Source organism: Lissotriton helveticus, chromosome 12 (assembly GCF_964261635.1).
Source record: "Lissotriton helveticus chromosome 12, aLisHel1.1, whole genome shotgun sequence".
NCBI classification, from domain to species: domain Eukaryota; kingdom Metazoa; phylum Chordata; class Amphibia; order Caudata; family Salamandridae; genus Lissotriton; species Lissotriton helveticus.
The window spans coordinates 560,573,257-560,596,369 of NC_136073.1; the positions used below are offsets into that span (position 1 = coordinate 560,573,257).

The 23,113-nt window shown below is 45.0% G+C and overlaps 1 protein-coding gene across 5 annotated transcripts in view; it reads right to left on the reverse strand.

Annotated features, from left to right (window-relative positions):
- Positions 1 to 23,113, reverse strand: part of LOC144797752 (receptor-interacting serine/threonine-protein kinase 2-like) — a 405,518-nt gene that overhangs the window by 169,792 nt on the left and 212,613 nt on the right. For all 5 annotated transcript variants that reach the window (XM_078668511.1, XM_078668512.1, XM_078668508.1 and 2 more), the window contains 2 exons: positions 21,819 to 21,972; positions 313 to 468 (listed from right to left, as the gene is read on the reverse strand). In XM_078668511.1, the coding sequence (XP_078524637.1) occupies positions 313 to 468; positions 21,819 to 21,972 (310 nt within the window). The remainder of the gene's footprint in view (positions 1 to 312; positions 469 to 21,818; positions 21,973 to 23,113) is intronic.

The window sequence follows — 23,113 nt, forward strand, 5'->3', positions numbered from 1 at the left end:
GCGTGCGAAACCAAGGAATGGCGGAACAACAAAGTCTAAACTTTAGCTAATATAGCCATGAAGCAGAATCAAAGTCGGTTGGTAAAAACCCTGCAAAACAACTACGACTTTATTGCGAACTAGAACTAGGAATGAAAACCACAGGGAAATGTGTCAACATGAAAGTCCGCCCACAACTCACATTATAGTTTACAATGTTACATGGATGTGCCAAGGACCGGACAACAGTCAGTTGGCTCACGGGAAGAGGGCAGTGGAAGGGATTAATGCCTGCAAGTTAATGTCAACACAGGATTGAAAACATAGACTTACCTTGGCTCTGTATGTTGCATCCAGGAGGATATTTGATGGTTTGAGGCCCTGGTGGAGAAGCGGAGGTCGAAGGCTGTGCAGATGGCATAGTCCCTCCGCCATATCTGAGAGGATCCTTGTGATCACGCATAAAGGCAGCTCTGGGTAAACATCAGGCTAGAAAATGTAGAAATAACACATTTTCATTAATTGTCAGAACCCATGAAAACATGCCAATTTGTTCTGCTTCTTGGATTGCTGAACACAGTTCTTGGTGTAACAATGTACTCTGAACAGATTTTCTATTCAATAATTTGTCATTGTTGTACAGCTATTCAATACTTTAGAAAGGTCATCCAGTTATAATTAAAAGCCTAGTTCTTTTATCAGAGATTGCATTATTAATTACCCCAACAATAAAGGCTGTAGAAGGTCCCTTTGCTTAATGATGTTGTGTTAGGTTGTACAACCTATTTCAACATCATTCACTGGATTGCCCCGTCAAGTAAATGTATACCTCACAGTTTCTGTAGCTTACCTAGTGCAACAAATGTAGAGGTTGGGCGCTGCGGGAGGGATGCAGCTCTGGAGTTTAGTGACTGTGGTATATCAGCAAAGGAGCACAAACAAGATGGTCTGTTTGGAGGTGGTGAACATGTCCCTCGTTGAAATATTACATTGGTAGGTGTCAGTATGAGTGCCTGTAGCTACGTGGGGTGACTGGCAGATGCTCCAAATTTGTATATGTCTTCACTCTTCACCTGGTGAAATCCTGTGTATGTTCCAAGGGATTTAAAAAATAGGTAGATGCATTAGGTCTCATTGTGGTCTGTGTCCAAAGCAAGTAGACTGGAGCTTAAGGTTTGGCTGGTGCTGATAGAACAGAATTGAGACAGCACACTAGTTTTGTGTGAGCATGCTGATGCTGCACAAAGTGAGTGTGAAAGGCATAAACGGTCCCTCAAGGGTAGCAAATAACAGCAGGCAGGAGCAGAAAGGGCCAATATGGGAATGCCTCCCACTATAGGAGCCCTGGAAGGTATGCCAGTCTGGTACAAGTGGGGCACATGGACCTCGACCATATAGAGAGAGCATTTCAGGTGTTTGAGGAATGGCGTGCCCTCCTTCGTCTCATACAAAATAATCATTGGGTGCGTGATGCCACATTCCAAACTTTGAATCTAGGCTGTTAGTAGAAGGAATTGGCTGTTTAACAGCAATGCTACTTGTCTGAGCCCGCAAAGAGGACACCAGCCTTAATCTGGCATCTGATACAGGGGTTTAGAGCTGGGTGGTAGGAGGAAACCCAGAGATTTCTGGAGGAAATGCTAAATAGATAGGGGAACCTGTGCACGGAATATCGTCCACCATATCATTCCTACTGTGCAGGAAAATTCACCAACGGATCCCCGTCCATTGCTACCCAACTCTAAACCAATCATGTTGAAGTTATTTACCTGTTAGGGGGTTTATATTGGTTTGCAACAGCCTACAAAAAGATTAGTCAGCCAGTAATCTATCTGTTTGTAGGTCTGTCTCCAGCCTATGCGATGGGGTTGGGGAGATATCGTGGAGCTGTAGTTAAAGACAGAGAGAAAGAGTGGGTGAACAGCGTTTACAACGCAACTTTTACAACAAACTACCTTTACCACGCAACTTTTACAACGCAAGTCGTTACAACGACTTGCGCTGGGGGTTGCTCTAGGATAGGGAATAGTTTAATTTACTATCCAACACCTTCCCTACTATCCACGGGAACTGGAGTTGGAATAGTAAATTAAACTATTCACTATCCAGCGCCCCCCAAAGCAAGTCGTTGTAACGACTTGCGTTGTAAAAGTTGCGTGGTAAAGGCATGCGTTGTAAAAGCATGCGTGCTAACGACATACATCCGAAAGAGAGAGACAGAGGAACTGAGAGAGGGGTGACACAGAGTGAAAAAGTGCTTGTGTGTGTGGGGTGGGTCACTGGTGTAAACATTGAGAGGAGCACTAACTGTACTGCAGATACGTCTACTGTACATTAAGATGAAGTCTGCTTACAAATGAATATCTGTAGTGTTTGACCCTTCCCTGTTCCAGTGAGAGACAAAGCTGGTCTTTATGTTTACTATGCATTCCTCGTTTATGTGCATAAATACATTCTGGTGTAAACTCTTAAAAAAGGTCACTCAAGCAAAAGGTTCCTTGAATTTTCTTCATCTAAATATTTAGATGTGGCCTCTAGGCTCTGTTGTGCGTAGCAGACAGGGCACAGCACTACATGCTCACCCTACTTGCACAAAATTACAGGAATTGTTCAGGTTGGTGATATGCAGTGCTTAATCCGTAAGAGAAGAGTGTTGGCGCCCAAAGCTCTGCTCAGAAGCCCACCTTGGCACTGGCGCACAGAATACCAAGGATGAGTAGTCCTGAATCCATCCCAAGACCTCTGTAATCCACTGACAGACACTCCTTAGCCCTTTATCCCACTCTTCTGTGTTCCTGCTTTCTCCAATGATGTCAACATTTCCATTGTTTTCTTCGTCATTCTTTTACCCTTTATGAATGTTTCCCTATGTTGCTCTCGAGAAATGTATGAAGAGGAAAAATAAGTGCCGGCCCCAAACAATGACAGCTGTTGCTTCTTGATTTTCAGTCCATATTGATATGTTCAGAGCTGACAGCACTATATTACATATCTGTGGAAGTTCATCAAGGCAAGGTCTGCCTTAAATACTTTCGAGGTCTGTACATTGAGTGCCACTAAACTGAAGAATAGTAACGTTTGATTTTTCACAATACTTATAAAAGACCCCAAATGCAGTATAAGAGGTTATTTGAACAAGCATTTGCAATGCAATAGGTCTTGCATTCACGCGAGTTTGAGCTATTGGCATTGTGAATGGCAATGCCTTTTATTTATGTGTTGGGTTTTAAAACATAAATAAAAGGCAGTCATTTACAATACTAATAGCTTAAACTCTCGCAAATGCGAGACCTATTGCAATGCAATAACGGGCCTTCTCGACCTCTTGATAGATTGTAAATATCAGAGGACGAGACCGGCCTGCGACGTCTTCAGAGTAGTGATAAATAGTGCTGTGAAGATGTGTAATTGTTGTAAATTACACAGACACAAAGTGTGAAGTGAGAGTTACATATGATCTATAAGCACTAACAAAGCGCTCCAACACCTTTCACTCTGTGATTACTCTGTCGCAGCTCAGGAGGAAGAGAAGGAGGGTAGGGGCAATTTCCTGCCCGCTCCGTGATTTGAGTGTGCAGTTTGGTATGGCATGATGGCATTGCTAGCTTTGGCCTAATTAAAAACACTCCAGATGTAGTAAGGCCATGACTTCACCTCCTGGTGCAGGGCGGGCTGTGCTTTATGGCAGGCATGAAAGAAGGGAGGGATGATCTCGGCAGCAGCTCCAGCCTCGTACAGTGCCCCTGCTACCACTAGTGAGCGAGAGGCTCTGAGGTGGTGGTATTGGTGGTGGTGGCATTGGTGGTATTAGTGGTGGTGGTGGTATTGGTGGTGGCGTTGGTGGTATTGGTGGTGGTGGTATTGGTGGTGGTATTGGTGATGGTGGTGCTGCTATTGGTGGGGGTATTGGTATAAGTGGTGGTGGTGGTTGTATGGTGTGGTGGTATTGGTGATATTGGTGGTGGTGGTATTGGTAGTATTGGTGGTGGTGGTATTGGGGGTGGTGGTATTGTTGGTGGTGGTATTGGTGGTGGTGTGGTATTGGAGATGGTGGTGGTGATATTGGTGGTGGTGGTATTGGTGGTGCTGGTGGTGGTATTGGTGGCATTGGTGGTATTGGTGATGGTGGTAATGGTGGTGGTGGTATTGGTATTAGTGGTGGTGGTATTGGTATTAGTGGTATTGGTGGGGGTGGTATTGATATTGGTGGTGGTATGGGGTGGTGGTATTGGCAAAATTGCTGGTGGTGGTATTGGTAGTGGTGGTGTTGGTAGTATTGGTGGTGGTTGTATTGGTGGTGGTGGTATTGATGGAGGTATTGGTGGAGGTATTGTTGGTGGTATTGGTGGTGTTATTGGTGGTGGTATTGGCGGTGGTGTGGTAGTATTGGTGGTGGTATTGGTGGTGGTGGGAATGGTGGTGGTGGTATTGGTGGTTGTGGTGGTATTGGCAGTGGTAGTGGTGGTGGTATTAGTCATGGTGGTATTAGTGGTGGTGGTGATGGTATTGGTGGTGGTACAGGTGATGGTATTGGGGGTGGTATTGGTGGTGGTGATGATATTGGTGGTGGTATTGGTGGTATTGAGGGTGGTGGTTTTGGTGGTGGTGGTATTGGTGGTTGTGGTGGTATTGGAATTGGCAGTGGTATTGATGTGGTAGTGGTATTGGTGGTGGTGGTATTGGTTATGGTGGTATTTAGGGTGACCAACTGGCATGGGTGCAAATTCAGGACGGTGAGTGTAAAAATTCAGGACAAAGGGTCAAAATTCAGGACAAAAATTCAGGACAGGAGGGCAAAATTCAGGACAAAACGTCTGGACAAAAGGTAAGTTTTACAGACTCATCAGAGGAGGGTGCGCAATATTATCAGTAAGTAAATAGAGAACCATTTAAGCACTAGTCAAAATAAGTTTATATTAGGTTGCAGTGCTTAATTTAAGCCAGTGCTTTCCGGTGCTCAGCACCCTCACTTAATTGGTTTCCGGTGCTCGACCACGGCACCTGAATGTCAACACCATACTCAAAACAGTCTACCACATAGTGGTGCTGTTCATCTGATTTAGAAATGCACAGAACAAGGGTTGTTTAGGAACCCTGGGCGTAGCAGGCATAGTGCCTCAATGCGTATTTCCACGAAGTTAAAAAAAAACTCTGTGGAAATACGCTACGCTCTGCTACGCCCCCTCCCAAAGTCCTTAAAAAATGTTAAAAAAGCCACTTATCTGTTGTCTGCTGCCTCCACTGCCTGGCCACTCCCCGTTCTGCTCCTCGCATCTTCTGTAATAAAAAAAAACACTACCTTCTACGTCTGACGCGCTTGAGCACGCATATCAGACGTAGAACGTAGTGGGTTTTTTTATTACAGAAGACGCGAGGAGCAGGACAGGAAGCAGCCAGGCAAGGGAGGCGGCAGACAACAGTGGCTTTTTAAACATTTTTAAAGGGCTTTGGGAGGGGGAGAGAGCAGCTAACACCGCCACGGAGGCTGAGTTTTTTGCCTACTCCGCGTTCGCCGCGGATCGCGTCGTAGGCATATCTCCGCAACATCTGCAGGCGGAGTGGAGTTACCCACCCAGGGTTATACAATACCCAATAAAAATGCTAATACCTACCTCCACAGCCATTCTTTTAGCTTTGGGGACCTGGAATAATCTGAATTCGGCGCATTTTAATGCAAGAGAGATGGTTTGTAGTTGTTTTGGCAGCGATGACAAAGGCGATGGGTGGTGCAAGCTGTAGTGGCCTCCTTGTCTGAGTCCTGGCACTTAATATTTTACAAATTAAGCACAGTTAGGTTGAAACAATCGTATACTTCACGGTTTTTCAGTATGCATGCAGCTTTGATCAACTGTGCAGGACTTTTTGTGGTATTTCATATGATAATAATCTATATAAGGTTACAGCACTGGGTTGTCCAATCTGATAATTTGTTTACAATTCATGGTCCTGAGCAGGCCTTTTTGGTGAGAGAAATGGTCGGGAAGATCTGCCCTTATAGATAGTGTGAGATGTAAAGTGGCAAGCATAAGATGCAGCTAATCCATATCCAAACATATTCAACCATTTGCAAACCTATTCATCATGTATCCTTCCATCCATCGTTTCACTCATCTATCCCTCCATCCACCCTTTTACTCATCCATCCATTATCCATCCATCCACCCTTTCATCCTATCTATCCACACACTCATCCATCTACTCTTCCACCCACCCATCCATCCATTCACTCATCCATCCCACCACCCTTTCACTTACTCATCCATCCAACCAGTCACTCATCCTTCCACCCATTCACCCTTTCAGTCATCCACACATCCATCCTCCCTTTCTCTCTCCACCGACCCTTTCACTTAGCCATCCATCCTTCCTTCCATCCATCCACCCATCCTTCTACTCACCCACTCATGAATCTACCCATTGACCCTATAACTCATCCATCCTTTTCCCTCATCAATCCAACCTTTTGCCCATGTACCCTCCATTTCACTCACTCATCCATCCTTACATCCACCCTTTCACACATATGTCCATCCAGTCATCCTTTCACTTATCAATTCATCAATACATCCATCATTTCATTCATCCATCCACCCATTCTTTCTCTCATCATTCACCCTTTCATTCATCCATTCACCCTTTCACTAATCCATCTAGCCATCCACCAATCCCTTCACTTATTCTCTCACCCACCTTTTTACATTAATTGTGAGCTGAGCCTTTGTCTGCAGAGTTGCAGTCAGAAGAGACCCATCAGGAACTTATCCCCCCCGCTGTAGTTCCTAAAGCAAAGGGAGGGGTTCAAGATGCCCCTGCACATAGTCAATCTGAAACCTTGGACGTCATGAGTCATGCATGATGCACAGTGCCAGGTTGTGAAGTGATTGTGGCATGGTGTTGTTTCCAGGGCTTTAAGTGGGATGACAAAACAGGGGTGTTTCTCCAAAGGGGGTGTTCGATGTAATTAAGGGCGTAGCTTAAAACACCCAAGCTAAAAATCTGTGCTTAGCATAGTGTTCCGCCCGACTGGTATTTTGCTGTTTCTGTCATTGCATTCAGATATATAATACAACATGTAATGTTACAGCTGCAACAATCCAGAACTATAGGCTTTGTCAATGGTTGTTAGTTGCATAAAGTAAAAAAACAGCAAACATTACTTCCTTGAATAGAATATTAAAAATGCATCAGTTCTAAAATGAGGATACTGTGAAAAAACTATAACGCTTTTTTTAAAACTTCTTTCACCGCCTTATTTTGATTAACTGGATTCTCTTGTAGCAGTAAGGGTGTTATCCTACATGTCTTCCTTCTGAAAAGAGGCCCGAGGATGGAGGAGGCCCACACCTGCTTTTCAATCCAGAGGTGCCCATTGTCATTCTGTATGTGGCAATCTGCCTCATTTAGAATGACAATGGGCGGGTGGGGCTGCTCTTGCATTCAGAGGAGTGCGAGGCGCCCCATCAGGGGTAGAGGATTCTCACAGGGAGCAGTGCTGTTCCCAAAGGCCAAAATTACAGACAAAAGCCGTCCGTAAAAGGGATCCTCCCGGACAACGGACGTGAGGTCCCAATTACGGACGGTCCGTGATATTTACGGACGGTTGGTCACCCTAGTGGTATTGGTGGTGGTCATGGTATTGGTGGTGGTATTGATGATGGTATTGGTGGTGGTTTTGGTAATGGTATTGGTGGTGGTATTGGTGAGGGTATTGGTGGTGGTGACATTGGTGGTGGTATTGCTGGTGGTGGTGGTATTGGTGGTGGTGGTATTGGTATTGGTGGTGTTAGAATTGGTGGTGGTGGTATTGGTGGTAGTTGTGGTGTTGGTGGTGGTATTGGTTTTGGTAGTATTGGTGGTGGTAGTACTGGTGGTGGTATTGGGGATGGTAGTGGTGTAATTGGTGGTGGTATTGGTGGTGATGGTGGTATTGGTGGTGGTGGTGGTAGTATTGGTATTGGTGATATTATTGGTGGTGGTATTGGTGGTGGTATTGGTGGTGAGGGTATTAGTGGAGGTGGTAGTGGTATTGTCAGTGTTTTGGTATTTGATGGTGGTATTGGCAATGGTATTGGTGGTAGTGGTATTGGTGGTGGGTGTGATATTGGTGGTGGAGTGATATTGGTGGTGATGGTATTGGTGGTGGTGATATTGGTGGTGGTGGTATTGGTGGTGGTATTAGTGGTGGTATTTGTGGTGGTTTTAGTGGAGATGGTGGTGGTACTGGTGATGGTGGTGGTATTGATGGTGGTGGTACTGGTGATGGTGGTGGTATTGGAAGTGGTGGTAATGGTGTTGTTGTTAATAAAACAGGCTTTTGAAAACAATCTGTCAGGTGGCTTTAGTGCAGATGACATGTAACACAGATGTGCCGTTGTGATCTTCAGCCCATTAGAACACGATTATGCACTACATGACTTAATTCGCGAATCATTTCTGAATCCATTTTACTTGGGGGGAGGGGGGTTGAAACAGATACGAGATAATGCCGGGTTAAAGTTATTGAAAGCAGGCACCAGTGTTACGGGGCAGCTGTGCTGCTTAAAAAAACACAAGCGGTTTCAGCTGAAGCAGCGCATTTCTGGCCTGCAGTAAGAGAAACTCAATAAAGTAAATAAGGCTGACAGACGAAATAACAGGTCCTGTGTAACAACAGATGTAAAGGGCCAGTCGCCATGGGAGGTTACAAATGAAGACGAGACCGTACTATGGAGGGACTAACAAGCCTACTAACGAATCCGAAGGCAGCATTTACGAAAGACAATGACATAAGCCAATGAAAAATATGGGCGGAGAGTGGGTGCTGCTTCTCTCTCATACTTTACTACAGCAGTCTTGAAGAGCACGCAGAGCATGCGCGCTGCCACTAGGCTCGACCTGGTATTGAGCATCATGTACAGAACAAGCTGAAATTACGATCCCGACAACAACAAAAAACTACAATCAAAACCGTAGTGCTTTTTATCCATTCTTTTCCCATGATCCCTGTCATCAATTTTATTTTATTCAAAGTATAAAACATATTTTGCTTTTTTAAACTCAGTTGAAATCTGTGTCTTATTGAGGGATCTCAGTGGAATGGCGCTGCATACATTTGTGTAGAGACTTTCTATCCAGCTACTACTGGTGTGTGGAACGTCTTAACATTTGCCCCAGTTGAGTTTCTTGCTGTTTTGTGTCACACACACGAATTCATTCTTTAGAAAGTAATGAAAAAAGAAAGTAATAAACATTAATGCTAAAATTAATCTTTAACTTGAATACCTCCCATGGGTAGCCTGTAGTTCCACGTCTTTTTTATTTTGTATTATTTGTTTTTACCTTATCATAAAGGTAGTTTAGGGGCACAAAATAAGCACAGTGTATAATCAAATCCATGAAATTCCATGAAGATATATATTCAGTGGCACAGCTGGGGGCGTTTGGTGGGGGCGTTTGGTGGCAGTGGCACTTCACGTGAGGTGAGCAATTTTGGAGAGTGCAAGGAAAGTGGTTTTATTTTTCATTTCATTTTCCCTTGTTGTCTGTTGACTCCCCCCCCCCCCCCCAGCTCTTAACTGCACCGGCCGTCACTGGGCGGCAAGAGCAGAGACCGCCCCAGGTGGCAAAAACTCTAGCTACGCCACTGTATATATAAGCCCTGAATATCAGTGGGTCGGAATTCCGAGTTAGGTAGTATGTGAAGCACCTGGCAATGGTTGCCAGGTTTTCATTATTTATCAAGAGTGATAAATGGCACCTATATTCAGGATCTGTGCGCATGTGCGAATTATTAATTATTAGAAGGAAAATCTGAAATGAGACTAGGCCTGCAATAAAGGGAGACTTGGGTCCCTGTGGGAGATAATAAGTAATTCTTGTTCATAATTCATACATGTCGATACCCCCAGACACAATTTATTTTCGACGAATCCCCAATATGTATACTATAAACAATCCTACGGGGGAGAAGTCAGGCAGTTCGTGCCTAGGCTGTATTTCCCATAGACCATCCAAAGGTTATATATTTTAAGTCATGTATACTACTGCAGAAAAAGTCACTTCATCACAAAATCTCTTTGTCACCCCCACCAAAGAAACATACAGACCCGAATTGCCATGTCATCTGCGTCACTGTCACCAATAGAAGTGTATGTAGATAACTCAACTCTGGCAGACCAGCTAAAGATGCTACTAATGACAATCTAGCAAGCACGTTTCATTGCTTCATTTGGGCATTAAGTATCCACCATTGCAGTTGTGTGCTTTAAAATATATTTGCCTACAGCTACATTTCATAACAATTAAAATTTATGTTCATCAAATCTACAACAGGAGGAATGTAGTCATCTCACAGGGAAACTAAATTGCATCGTGCATACAGTAACAATTCTCAGACAAAGCACTCCGGGATGTAGCCAGGTGACCATGACTTGTATTAAACATGAGGTTATAGATTCACAATTTTTAACTGATCGTATCTGTATCTTACTCCTGACTTTATTGTTACAGAACAACAGTAAAACTCCCACATAGAGACTAAACTCTTATTGCAGTTCCTTTCACCTCAGCTGTATTTTTTTTTAAAACAAGCTACTGCAAATCAGTGAGGCTTCGATGAAGGTGGCATAGCAGATGTATCCTAGCCCTTGCTGATCTAGAAATACTTTCAGAGGAGATGGTGTCTGCGGCCTACTCTGGCAGAGAGCAAGTGTTGAGTCTACCAATCAAGAGGCTAATCAACACCTAAAGGGGAACTTGTACATTCAACCAAAATACATACCCCAACCAAAAAAGTTGGATCTTATTTAGAGTTCGGCAGACAAGATACTCTGTCAATGTGTGGCAGATGTCCAATCTGCTGTATTACAAGTGCCATAGGCTATTCGGTTTGAGCATCTTAAAATGTTATTTAAAGTGTGATTCTGTGGTTGTTTTATGTCCTGCACAGCATGACTTACTCAATGAGTCAAGGGAATCCTGGCATACAACCCAGTCCTCTGCTCAGACATGATCCGCATCGCATGCAGAGCTCAATCAAGGAAACAGAAGGGAGGACCAGCAAGTTAATCAGATAGAGCACCAATGTAACACACACACCGGAGATTGAGGCTGAAGCCTGGAGGTGAATGCACACAGAGTTTTGATGAGGGAGGACTTCACCCCTGTCCATTGGAAACACAGCCTGCTCCCCTGTGGGTGAATACACAGAGAAGGTAAGGGTGGGGGACAAGCTGCAGCATAAATAAGTGCATTAACACAAAGTTTTCAGAATTTTGTTATCCTCAGTGAGAGAACAGTAGGCATATAGAATAATCAAGAGAGCAAAATAGAAAGGGCAGGGGCACCTCGAAGCGAGAGTTAAAAGAGAAAGCCGAGTAAACTAGCTCTGAGCAAAATTATGGAGGCAGACGGTAAGGTAGCGACAAGGCTGCTTGAGTAAACAGTAAGGTGGCACCACTCGCCCAAGAAGAGAATCTCAGTGTTAATGGGAGTGATGATGACCTCGCTCCCCTGAACACACATGAACCCAACAAAGATGGCAGCACACAGCAGTGCTGGAAGATGCAGACCAGGTATATGAACAAGGATGCTCAAGAAAGAGGTAGGTAGTGGATCACAGATCAACCAGACACTTAGTGATTCTATTACTTTAAATATTAGACTGCTTTCTTTTCAGAGACTCCATGCTGTCTGGTGTCCTTGTTAGGCAATGGAGTATTCAGGAAAGGGAATGGTGCAGCAATGGAACTCAAATCAGAATGGAGACTAAGGAAGAAATATACTTTGGAGAACAATACCACTAGAAATAGTTTGGTTGAATCAGAAGGGCCAGAGGACTTTGCGGATGAATATCAAGCACCTCGCAGCATTGAAGAGATCAAACTGCAAAGGAAACTCACACCTGAGATGAGATGGACTTGGTATCGCTACTGCGGACTGAAATTCAAGACGGAAGATGGAATCAAACCTTTGATAAGATTCTTCCTAGCAAGCTTCTTTGCAGAAACAATACAGTGGGCAGGCTCTGAGACAAGGGTGGTCTCTAGGGATTGGATTATTTGAGAGGTGGATCCCTGGTAGGTGTAAGAGTATAAGTGCTGAGGGAGCAAGTTCACACTTTCTCTTTTCACACAACCATTGTCTGGTAAGGACTCTCCTTTGTATACTGTATGTAAAATTATTGTACCTGGCAATTGCTATAAACTGGCATGTCTCTGTATGAGTGAGAGGATACACGCTTCAGGAGGCCAGGAGCGAAATTCATGTTTGAGGGTAGAAGTAGCACTGATCTTCGACCTGACAAAATGAGACCACATTTCAACCTTGAGGGAATTGCTTTATATTCTTCGAGTTGTCAAGATTATTTTCTACTATGTTATGTTACACCAGCCATCCTTCACCTTTGCTTTTGAAACCTCTGGTCTGTGACGCCGACTCAGGGGTCCTGGACAGCTTTGAGAATTAAATAAAATTAACAGATGACTTACGTGTATATAAATAAAGAAGAAAAATGTGACACTGAAGATGTTAAACCGTCCTCTAAATGTGAAGGATTTGGAATAGGAGGCTAAAAATTAGGTTGGTAACCTGATGTTGATTCGGGGACCAGTACAAGTGCAGTATACAGAATGCAGTATGGACAATAGGTGGCCTCAATTGAATTTAGAAATACACCAACATTACCACTAAAATTAAAATGTTTATTTTTCATATTTGTTTGATGAATGCTTGTTTCCATAATTTTGTGCACTGCTTTGCAGGTCAAATCATTAAAGTTGCTTAGGCTGGGGTCCACAGATTCCAAAACGATTCAGTGGTGGTGGTTCCAGGATTCCAGTACTTATTTTTTTTTTTAAGTTCACAAATTTTTATTTGGATTTTAAGAGATGATCAGCATGTAAAACAATCGTAAGTACAAAGTAAATATTACATGAAGGAAATAAAGAGTGCATGATGGAGGCGAGCTCAAAGAAGCTGGTGAAAGTGCACATAAATTATACATACAAAATTACATATAAGAAATCAAACAAAGAAATAAGATACAATAGCGTTGCAACAGTTCACTGATATGAAGGTAAGTCAGCAAGCAGGCCTACAGGATATATACGCACGTATTAACAGCCTTGCCATAATAACGTAGGATCAACAGGCGATCATGGTGGTTTGTGTAAGTCAAAGTATTCATCCAAGGAGGTCCAGAGTTTCCTATGTGGGGGGCGCCAAGGGGGAGAGGCAAGGGCTAAATTATCGGCTCCTCTGAGATTGGAGACCCAATTAAGCCAGGTGGGAAAGGAGGCTTTAGTAGTGTACTCCCAGTTGTTTATTATGATCTTAACCGCCGCCATCAGTAAAAGGTCAAGAAGGGCTTTGTCATTATCATTAAGTGTGATGGCTTTGGTAAATCCCAACACGAGGGTTGAGAATTCTCTCGGAAGCCAGACATGTAAGACTTTGGTGACGAAATAAAAGATTCTGTCCCAGTAGGTGGTAACACATGGGCATTTAAGTATTAGGTGTTCGAGATCCCCACTTTCTTCTTTGCAATTCCAGCAGGTGTCGTCGTCCCTAATGTTGTGTAGGAATAACCTCTTACGCGTCCAGAAGGCTTTGTGAAGAAGCCAGAACTTAGTTTGGGACAAAGTAGGGCTGATTTTGTGAGGTGTGGTGGATTCCCAAGTTCTGGCCTACTCTATTTCTGAAGTTGGTGTGGACGAATAGGATTCCCGGAACACTCTTAGGGAGTCAGTCAAGGTGGAACTTTGTGGGCGGATTAATTTGTAGATTCTCGAAACTTGATGGCCAAGTCTATTGAGCGTACTGAGAAAGTCGGGGAGGGAGGGGGTGAGATCACTTAAGTCTGCCTTTGTGAGTGCCACTTTGATGTGTAGAAAGTTATAGAATTCCATGCGTTGGAGCTGGTATCTATTTTGTAGTGCACTAAAGGGGAGCGGTGACGGGCCCTCGTAGAGTTGGTGTGGAAAGTGTATTCCCTTGGCTATCCATGTGGCGAAGTGCAGTGGTTTCCCCTTATATGTTAGGGTATTGTTCTGCCAGAGCGATTCCCATCTTGATTTCCGGAACTGGTGTGGTAGGTGTTTGCTCACTTGGAGTAAGGCCGTTTTGGTGTTTTTAAAGATGGGGCATGAGCCTAGGTTGGGGCTAATTTTAATTGTGAGAAGGGTAGAGGGGTCAAGGCCTTGGAGGAGGGATTTTTCCACGGTCAACCACACCGGGTGTAGTCCGACTGTGGCGTTAACCAATATGAACCTTGTCTGGCTAGAAAGGCAGTTTGGTATAGCTTAAAGTCCGCCAGATTAACGCCTCCCAGGTTTTCATCTAAACGTAGCTTTTTTAGGCTAATCCTGGCTTTTTTGCCTTGCCAGAGGAAGGAGGAAATCAGTTTGTCCAGTTTGTTATGGAATTCTTTGGAGAGGATGAGGTGTAGCATCGTGCTGAGATAGTTGACCAACGGGGACACCATCATTTTTATGGTCTCCACCCGACCCCACCAGGTGATGAACCTGGGAGACCAACCATCAAGTAGGCGTTTAATTTTGGTAAGGGTTGTGGATTCATTGTGTCTGAGTGTGCTCAGAAGGGAGTCAGTAAATTCCAATGCCAAGTATTTAATAACATCCGTTTGCCATGCTAGTCCCGAATCTCCTAGGACCTCCTTGGTGGTGTGGACATTTAGGGGCTGGACTTCAGATTTGTCCTTATTTAATTTATATCCTGATAGGGCTGAGTATTTACCGATTGAGGACATGAGTCCAGAGATAGATTTAGCTGGGTCTTCTGTAGCGATTAAGATGTCGTCAACATAGGCTGCTGATTTTACCCGAGTGCAACCGAAGGAGACTCCGGCGATTTCATCGTTGCGCATGATATCAGTTAGGAGGGGTTCAAGGGCCAGGAGGAAAAGTGCTTGGGAGAGCGGGCAGCCTTGCCTGGTGCCCTGGTAGAGTCGAAACGGGTTGGAGAGGGTACCGTTGATTGCTATTCTGGCTGACGGGGAGGAGTAAAGGACCATCACCATTTTGATAAAGGATTGACCGAGGTTGAAACTATGCATACATTGTTGGAGGAAAGACCATGAGACCTTATCGAAGGCCTTTTCTGCGTCTAAGGTTATCGCCACCATTGGGGAGGTAGAGTTCTTAGCTTTTTCCAATAGGTGACATAGTAATCTGGTATTGTCGTTTGACATCCGATGTTTTAGAAAGCCAACCTGTGCTGGGCTAATCAGTTTTGGGAGGAAAGAATTTAATCTATTCGCTAAGATTTTGGCGTAAATCTTGCAGTCAAGGTTTATCAAAGAGATGGGGCGGTAGTTCTTGGTTAGGAGAGGGTCTTTACCCTCCTTGGTGATGACTATGATTGTGGCTTCACTCATCGAGGGGGAAACACTTCCACTGGTCGCTGTGGAGTTAAAGAGGGATTGGAGCGCGGGGTTGAGTTGGTTAGTGAAGGCTTTATAGAAGGCCGCGGAAAAGCCGCCAGGCCCGGGGGCCTTATTGCTCTTTAATGTTTTTATGGCCGCTGTAATCTCTGCGCTTGTGATGGGAGACCCTAGTTGAGACTTATCGACTTCTGATAGTTTGGGGAGTTGTAGGGATGCAAGGTAGTCAGTGCAGGCTGTCATGTCCAATGTTTTATCATTTTTGTATAGATCTTCGTAGAAGGTTTTGAATGTCTCAAGGATTTTGGATTGTCTGATATGGGTGTTGTTTGTGGAGTCCTTTATCGAGGATATGGTGGTTAGTCTCTGTTTATGTTTGAGATATGAAGCGAGGAGCTTGCCTGCTTTGTTTCCCTCACATAATTTTAGGGCGTTGAAGCGATTGATCCATACACCCGCTCTCTTACTAGTGATAGTGTTGTACTCATACTTCTTTTGGGTCAATAGGTCTAGGGATTTGGAATCGAGGGGATTGGATTTGTGGTGGGATTCTAGGAGCCCGATCTGTTGTTACAGTAGTTCTAGGTCCTTATTTAATACTTTATTAGTTTTAGCTCTGATATTGATAATGACCCCATGAATCGTAGCCTTAAGTGCGTCCCATAAGGTATTAGGTGCAGTGTCTTGAACATCATTTAGTAACAAATATTCTTCGATGGCGTTAGCTATGAGTAGTTTGTTAGAGGGGTCGGATAGGGTTTCCTCGTTAAATCTCCATCTCCTAGGGGGAAGAATTGAGCGGGAGCCAGCAAGTTTGGTGCGGATACAGGCATGGTCGGATACTAATTTAGGGGCTATTTCAGTTTCCTCTATCAGGTGTGTGAAGGAGCTTGAAATTAAAATGAAATCAATGCGTGAATATGACTTATGTGCGGCAGAAAAAAAGGTATAGTCTCTACCATCTGGATTTTGGAGGCGCCAGGAGTCTTTTAGGCAGTATCGCTCACAAAGGCGTAAGAGGGCTTCGTGTGATCGGGAGGAGTGAAACATGCATTTGGATTGTCTGTCCAATATTGGGTCCAGGGGGAGATTGAAGTCGCCCCCCACTATTAGTAGATCGTCTTGTGGGATGTGTTCTATCGAGCGAGAGACTGAGTCCCAGAATTCGGGGTCATCAGAGTTGGGGCCGTAGATGTTCACCACATGTATAGGGTCATCTTCCCTTAGGGGGTGTGTCACCGATAGTCTTCCCATCGTGTCATGTGTGTGAGAGACTAGAGTTAAGTTGTTTTTTTTCGCCAGTAAAGTGATAACACCACCTTTTTTGTGTGCCGCGGGGGATCTCAGTATATGCGATGCCCAGTGTATGTTCAGGAAACGTAAGTCCTCCTCTGACTTCTTGGTCTCCTGGAGTAAGATGACCTCCCCTTTTGTTTTAGCGAGGTATTCGAACATTTTCCGTCTTTTTACCGGGTGGTTAAGCCCTTTGACATTCAGGGAGATTATGTTAAGGTCGTCTGCTAATGATTTGGCGCTAGACATCACTGTGAGTCTTACTCTCTAAGGATTGATCTGGTGGAAAAAGCATTCGGTGAGCGGGGTGTCGTGGTTGCCAGTGTGGGTCGAGTGGTGGATGTAGGCCATGACTTATTGTAAGCATAAAGGATAGCCTGCATAATTCAGTGTATGGGGATGCAACTTTAAGTAAAGGGTAAATGTTACAGCATGTAGTCAAAGGTGTCCGTGCCGAGAAAAAGTGAGTGCTGTACCTGCAAAGAACAAACATAAGCAAAAAGCCATACAAAATATAGGTAGAATCTCTTGACTTCTGGATCATTTTAACCCTCTGTTGCTCCCTCCCAACCAATTTCAACCAATGTCCCCCCCCTCTTGCCCCCCCCCCCACAAATACGTACGTAGGGAGTACGACGACAGTACCTTGCTAGGTAGACCAGGAGTAACCTTAACAAAACATAGTAACATTCCCAGTAGTGGAGTAAATTGGGAGAATACAGTCCCGCTGTAAGAGCCGGAGTAACAATAATAAACCATCCAAGCCAGTTTTAGAATCGGCAGGAGGGGCTAAGGTTGGAAACCTATTGTGTGAGCACATTGGCTCTATTTAATAACTAAACAAATAGTGAGGATGTAGGTTGCCCAGGTCTAGGTGATAACATGGCTTTGAAATGAGCTACAAAGCTGGGTAGATATAGTTCGTCTGATTTGCGGTAAAAGCATTGTATGGAACAATAATACAGTGATTGAAATCAGAGTAGACTAAGTAGAACATTAGTACCGGTTAACCCGATACTTAAAGTCACTGACATGGCCCCACCGTCTTAGACTATAAACTCACGGAACAGGAAAACAGTCAGGCAGGGTGTCGCAGTTCTTGATTGAAGGGTTAGTGGCATCAGTATAGAGGACCCTAGCGTCGAGCACATCTCGAGCTTGCAGGTAGCAAAACCTTAACCCTGTCAGAGTAGGGAGTCAGTGAATCGGAAGGGCTGCATCATGAGGGGTTAGAGCTGCCGTTTTCCTTTTATTGGAGAGTCCGGTTCATTGATCCATTTCTTGTGCAGTGTGGTCTTCGAGGAGGTGTGCTAGGACCTTGGGATCTGTGAAGAATCTGGGGCGGCCGTCTATCATAATCTTGAATTTAGCGGGGCCTGCGAAGGAGAAGGTGATGTTTTTGGATCTGAGTTTGTCGCGCATGTCTAGAAAACCCTTGCGCACTTCCACCGTGTCCTTTGAATAATCCTGTGTGAAGATGATTCTTTGGCCCTCCCATAGTATGGAGTGTTTTTTCCTTGCGTATTGGAGGATCTTCTCAACATGCTGGAACCTGAGCGGCTTACAGATCAGTGGCCTAGGGCCTCTGGTGTGTTTGCTAGCGAAGGTGGGGATCCTGTGCGCCCTGTCCAATTCGAGGCCATGTGGGAAGTCTATTTTGGTGATCATGGGGATCCATGATTCCAGGAAGGCAACGCAAGAGTCCGCATCCTTTTCAGAATTCTCTGGTACGCCAAAATTCTAATGTTCCCCCTTCTATTCTGATCTTCTAACTCAGCATTGTGACGTCTGAGAGCGTCAGTTGTATCCTCAAGGCGTTGGATTTTCTTCGTTGATTGTCGTGATAGATCTTCCACGTCGCTAATGCGCTGTTCGGCCACTCCCAATCCCGTGTTCAGGGCGCTCATGTCGGCCCTAATCGCTGTTAATTCGAGCTGCATGGATTCGGTGTTAGCTTTGGTGGATTTAGAGAGCTCATGGAGGTCCGCTAATTTCTTAAGGATCATTTCCATCGTGAGCGCCATGTCCGTTTTGTTTTTATTGGGTGATTCTGAAATCGTCAGTTCTGGTTTTACCTTCTTGACAATATTTCTATCTTCCCTGTTTGACATTATGGCAAAATAGAGTGGTGATCGAAACAACAGGAATTGCAGGAGAACTTATAGGCGGGTCTTCCAGTCGCGGTTATCGCTCTTTGTGAGTAGTCCAAGCGTGATTGAAAATGATTCAGAATTACAGGTCTCCGCCTGGTGCCGGAGCGAATTTATTTATCGTGTGAGAGACAGCAGTGCCCGGAGTTGATGTGGAGATACCGCTTGAAGACGGTGTGTAAAGGGCTTTGATTAGAGGCCTCAGGATGTATCCAGCAATTGGACAGGATCAGATGGGTCAGGAGGACGCAGGCGGTCGCAGGTAGAAAGTGAGCAAGTCACTGGACGTCGAAGTGGAGGCAAGGGCCTCGTACCGCTCTCCAGAAGTGTCGGTTAGAGACTTCTCACCCTTGGCTACAGTCTTGTGAAGGGCAGAGGCATCTAATTGTATGGCGATGACCATGAGGTGTAGGGCTAATCCTCATCACACAGATGGCTGGGAGCGCGGGATATGGGCATCACTCCTCGCAGTGTGGAGACAACAGGGGGCTTTGGTGGTCAGCGCCTAGGACTGTGTGTGGTGAGCACGAGGTGAGGAGAACACCTTTGCTGCACTTAAATACGTTCTTGTTGCTCACAGGGCATCTCTCCCCTTGTAGGGCAGATCGAAGGGGATCTTGTGGCGGTAGATGGTTACACCGCGACGTGAGGCACTTCACTAGGAACAGTAATCAAAGAAATGTCGAAGCTCCGAGGGCTCCGAGGACGCCGCCATTTTGAAGTCAGGCATGTCGAGCCGATTTTCGGTCTGTAGCGGCACTTTCTTAGGGTCTTCTCACCTTGGTGGGGATCTGTCTGTATATCTAGGTGTTCTTCCTCATCACTGGGCCGTGTGGAGGGTGGACGCTGGCTGTGGGTGATGGAAACAGCCTACGTTGTCAGGCAGAGAATCTGTGACCGGGCGCCGCCATTTTGCGGGCTTATCGGAGCAGGAGCGCGGGCAGGCGAAAATTGGAGAAAAGTCTGCACGTAGGTGGCCGGGGTCGCAGATCAGGAAACCGGAGGACACCTCATGGCATCAGGCATTGTGGTCTCTGATTTCCGCTCGAATTAGTGCGGGGAAACACCGGGATAGAGGCTGTAGTTGCTCTCCTGGACTACGGAGCTCCCGGTTAAGCAGCCATTGCTACTGCCGTCCAAGCCACGCCCCCCGGATTCCAGTACTTATTAAGTGGGGGTCCACAGACGTCAAAAGGATAAGAACCACTGGCTTCAATTACAACTTTTTGCATCGTATGCATAATTACTGATATGACTGGCAGGAACTCTCGAGGTGTTCTCATCTGCTCCTCTTCAGAATATACAGACAGAGCAGGGCATGCATTGGTTCAGAAAAGCAGAAATAACCAATGCATGGAATATACACTTCAGAGGTAACTCATTTAACAGCCCTTGCCCATTACCAATAAGCTCTATGGCAACTTTCAGGAACAGTCACAGAGCTAGGAATAAAAACACTTGAGTCTTTTTAGTGGACAACAAGACCTTCCCTCCAAAAAGGTGCTAAAGCAAAGAAGAAACAGCTAAAAAGGAGTAACTCATAAACTGAGCACCACTGTGCATGTTTGGTATCCAGCTTCCAGTATGGTGGCTGGAATTGTTGGAATGGACGCCATGAGCATGGTTGATAGTGAAGCTTATACCAGTGCACGTGCCAGTTTCCTCAGCAGCCCAGGAGCAGTGTGTGCAACCAGAGTGTCTAGTGATGGAACAGAAGTGATGCTTTACTCAGCAGCACACAGAGCAGGACTGAAGCAGAAAAAGGATACACACATTGAAACTGAAATGCACAGGGTGGTTTAATGAGAAAACAGACAGAGGCACCAGCAGTGCAGGCGGAGACCACAGGTTTCAGTGGAGAGGGAAATGCCAAAGGAGAATAGAGATCCACCCCGCGCGACAGGAATAGAGGAAGGTTGCAACATATATCGAAAACAGCGGAACGGATTGGTCCACATCTGGGAGTGGGTGGGCAAACCCTTAGAGCAGGGAGATAACTATTACCTGGAACAAAATATTGACTTTATGCTCTAAAATAAACCTTTTGCTTTGCAGGTCAAATTCAACATGGTGTTTCACGTGCTAGAATCACAAAATAGGGTAATAACAGGTTGCTTTTTCAAGCCCCTGAATAATGGCATGCTCTTACTGTAGAGAGCTTCAGTGTCCATAGCATCAAGGCTTTTGTATGAAAACATCACCATATCATTCATTTCACCATCATTTGCACCCAGCCCCTGTTCACGCTTCAGTGAATGAGCTTACAAAGATGCATATCACAAACTGAAAGCAACATGTAGAAGGCACACAACGTAAAATAGGAACAGCTTTGCAGGCTGGCTGGAGTCCATGGGACGATATGCATGATAAAATGGGAGCAGGGGCGGCCTTAGGCATGTGCAAGCTGTGCACCTGCACAGGGCCACCAAACCCCAGGGGCCACCACGCCAATATATATCCTTAATATAATAATCCTCTGAGAATGGATACATATATGCGTGGCGGCCCCTGGCAGGGATTTGACGGCCTCCGGCTCTGTTCCACTTCCAAACACCCTGACTCCCCCCCCCCCCCCCCCCCCCCCCCCCTTCACTGGCCTCCGCACTCTGCCCCGCCCGGAACCCTCTTCCGGGCCCCCTTAACTACGCCCCCTGCCCAGGCCTGCCATGAGCCTAGAGCCGCCCCTGATGGCTTGTAGGTAGAATCCCTGGAGTGCAACCTGTAAACTCTATGGAATAAACTGTATGCATAAATAACTTTAGGCAGAAGAAATACGATGTAGGTTCATTCATAATGTACTGACCTATATGACATCACTGGCGAAGATGTTACATTTTACTCCAAGTCACCATACTTCAGATAGAACATCTCCACATCTATGTGTGGTCAAACAATCTGATTGGTTGCAATTCAAAACAACAACGAGCTGTCGTTTAATGCCCACCTCCTGCCCTCGCCCCAACCCCAACGAGTTAATATACCATGAGGTTTGCTACTTTTTGGTATGTTGTATGTACCTGGTGTATGAGAGAGTGCAGGGATCCACCAGGCATCCATTTTGTGAGGAGTCCACGCAATCCCTGGAACTGGTAGAAACCGATCACATGCAGGACTCGGTCAGGCTGGATACACCGAGCTCTTGCTACTTCTTTCAGCAGCTCCTGCAAATCACTGTGAGGGCACAAGAAAATGGCATCAAAATAAATTCAAGTGAGGAAGGAGGCAGCTATTTTGTACATTTTAGTTCACGAAGAGGCTTGAATCACAACATTGCAATGACTGTATTTTAAAGATTTACTTTAAGAGTATTATGGTTTCAAAATGGATTGACAATGGCAAAACCAAACGTGGCTAAACTAAACTGTTGAAAATCAAAAATGACAACTAAACTTGATATTAAGAATTGTCTTACATGATGAAAATCTGCAGGAAAAAAGAGGCACTTAAATAGAAAGGAGACTTGCAGCACACAGTCCTGCACACGAAAAGCTGATGGCGGCACTGCTGTTAGATGTCTAACAACATACCGACCTCGGAGGACAAAAAAGAGGAGAGAGCAGTGTTACAAAAATAAGAGTGGGAGAAGAAGAAGGTGAAAGAGTGAGTCACAGGAGAGAAACATTGGGGCAGGAAAACAGATGTAGAAAGGAAGAAGGTATGAGAGTCTGTCTCAAATTCTAAGTGTAAAAGAATTACACTTTTTTGTTAAAAAGACCCCTCGTCACAATTATCATTCTTGATGTCAATTTTTCAGTGACGTTTGTGCCATTTTTAGGTCTGGCAAAGACAACCTCATAAGTTCAAATTTTAGGTCAGCCTACTTCAAAATATGGGCCTGCTTGTGTGAGGCCCTTCCAACTATTTGCGTGGGACATTGCCAACCACATTTTGCAGCAGCCCAGATTAGTATTTTATTCTCATTGTCATGCTTGTAGCTGTTTGGATGTTTGCTTCCTCTTAGTGGATACTTCCACTGGAATTCAGAGGGACCATTTCACATCAAGAAGTTGACTCAATCATCACAAGTCACATTAATTTGTCTAAAACATGCATTGTACGCAGGGGCTGCAGGAATGAATTGTGGGTGGGGTGGCGGGTGCGGGGCCGCAGAGGTCGTTGTGGGATGGGGGCCACAGGCAAGGTTAAGAAAAAAAAAAAGTACCGCAAGGCCATGTCCTGCGTTTTCTGTGCTCCTGCTCTCCTGAGTCCGCTTCCAGGAACAGGAAGCAGACAGCCAGGTTCCCTCCCCTAAGCCTATCACAATGCTGCAATGCAAAGTGTTCTCTTTTATGAAATCGAATGTGTTTTTAAA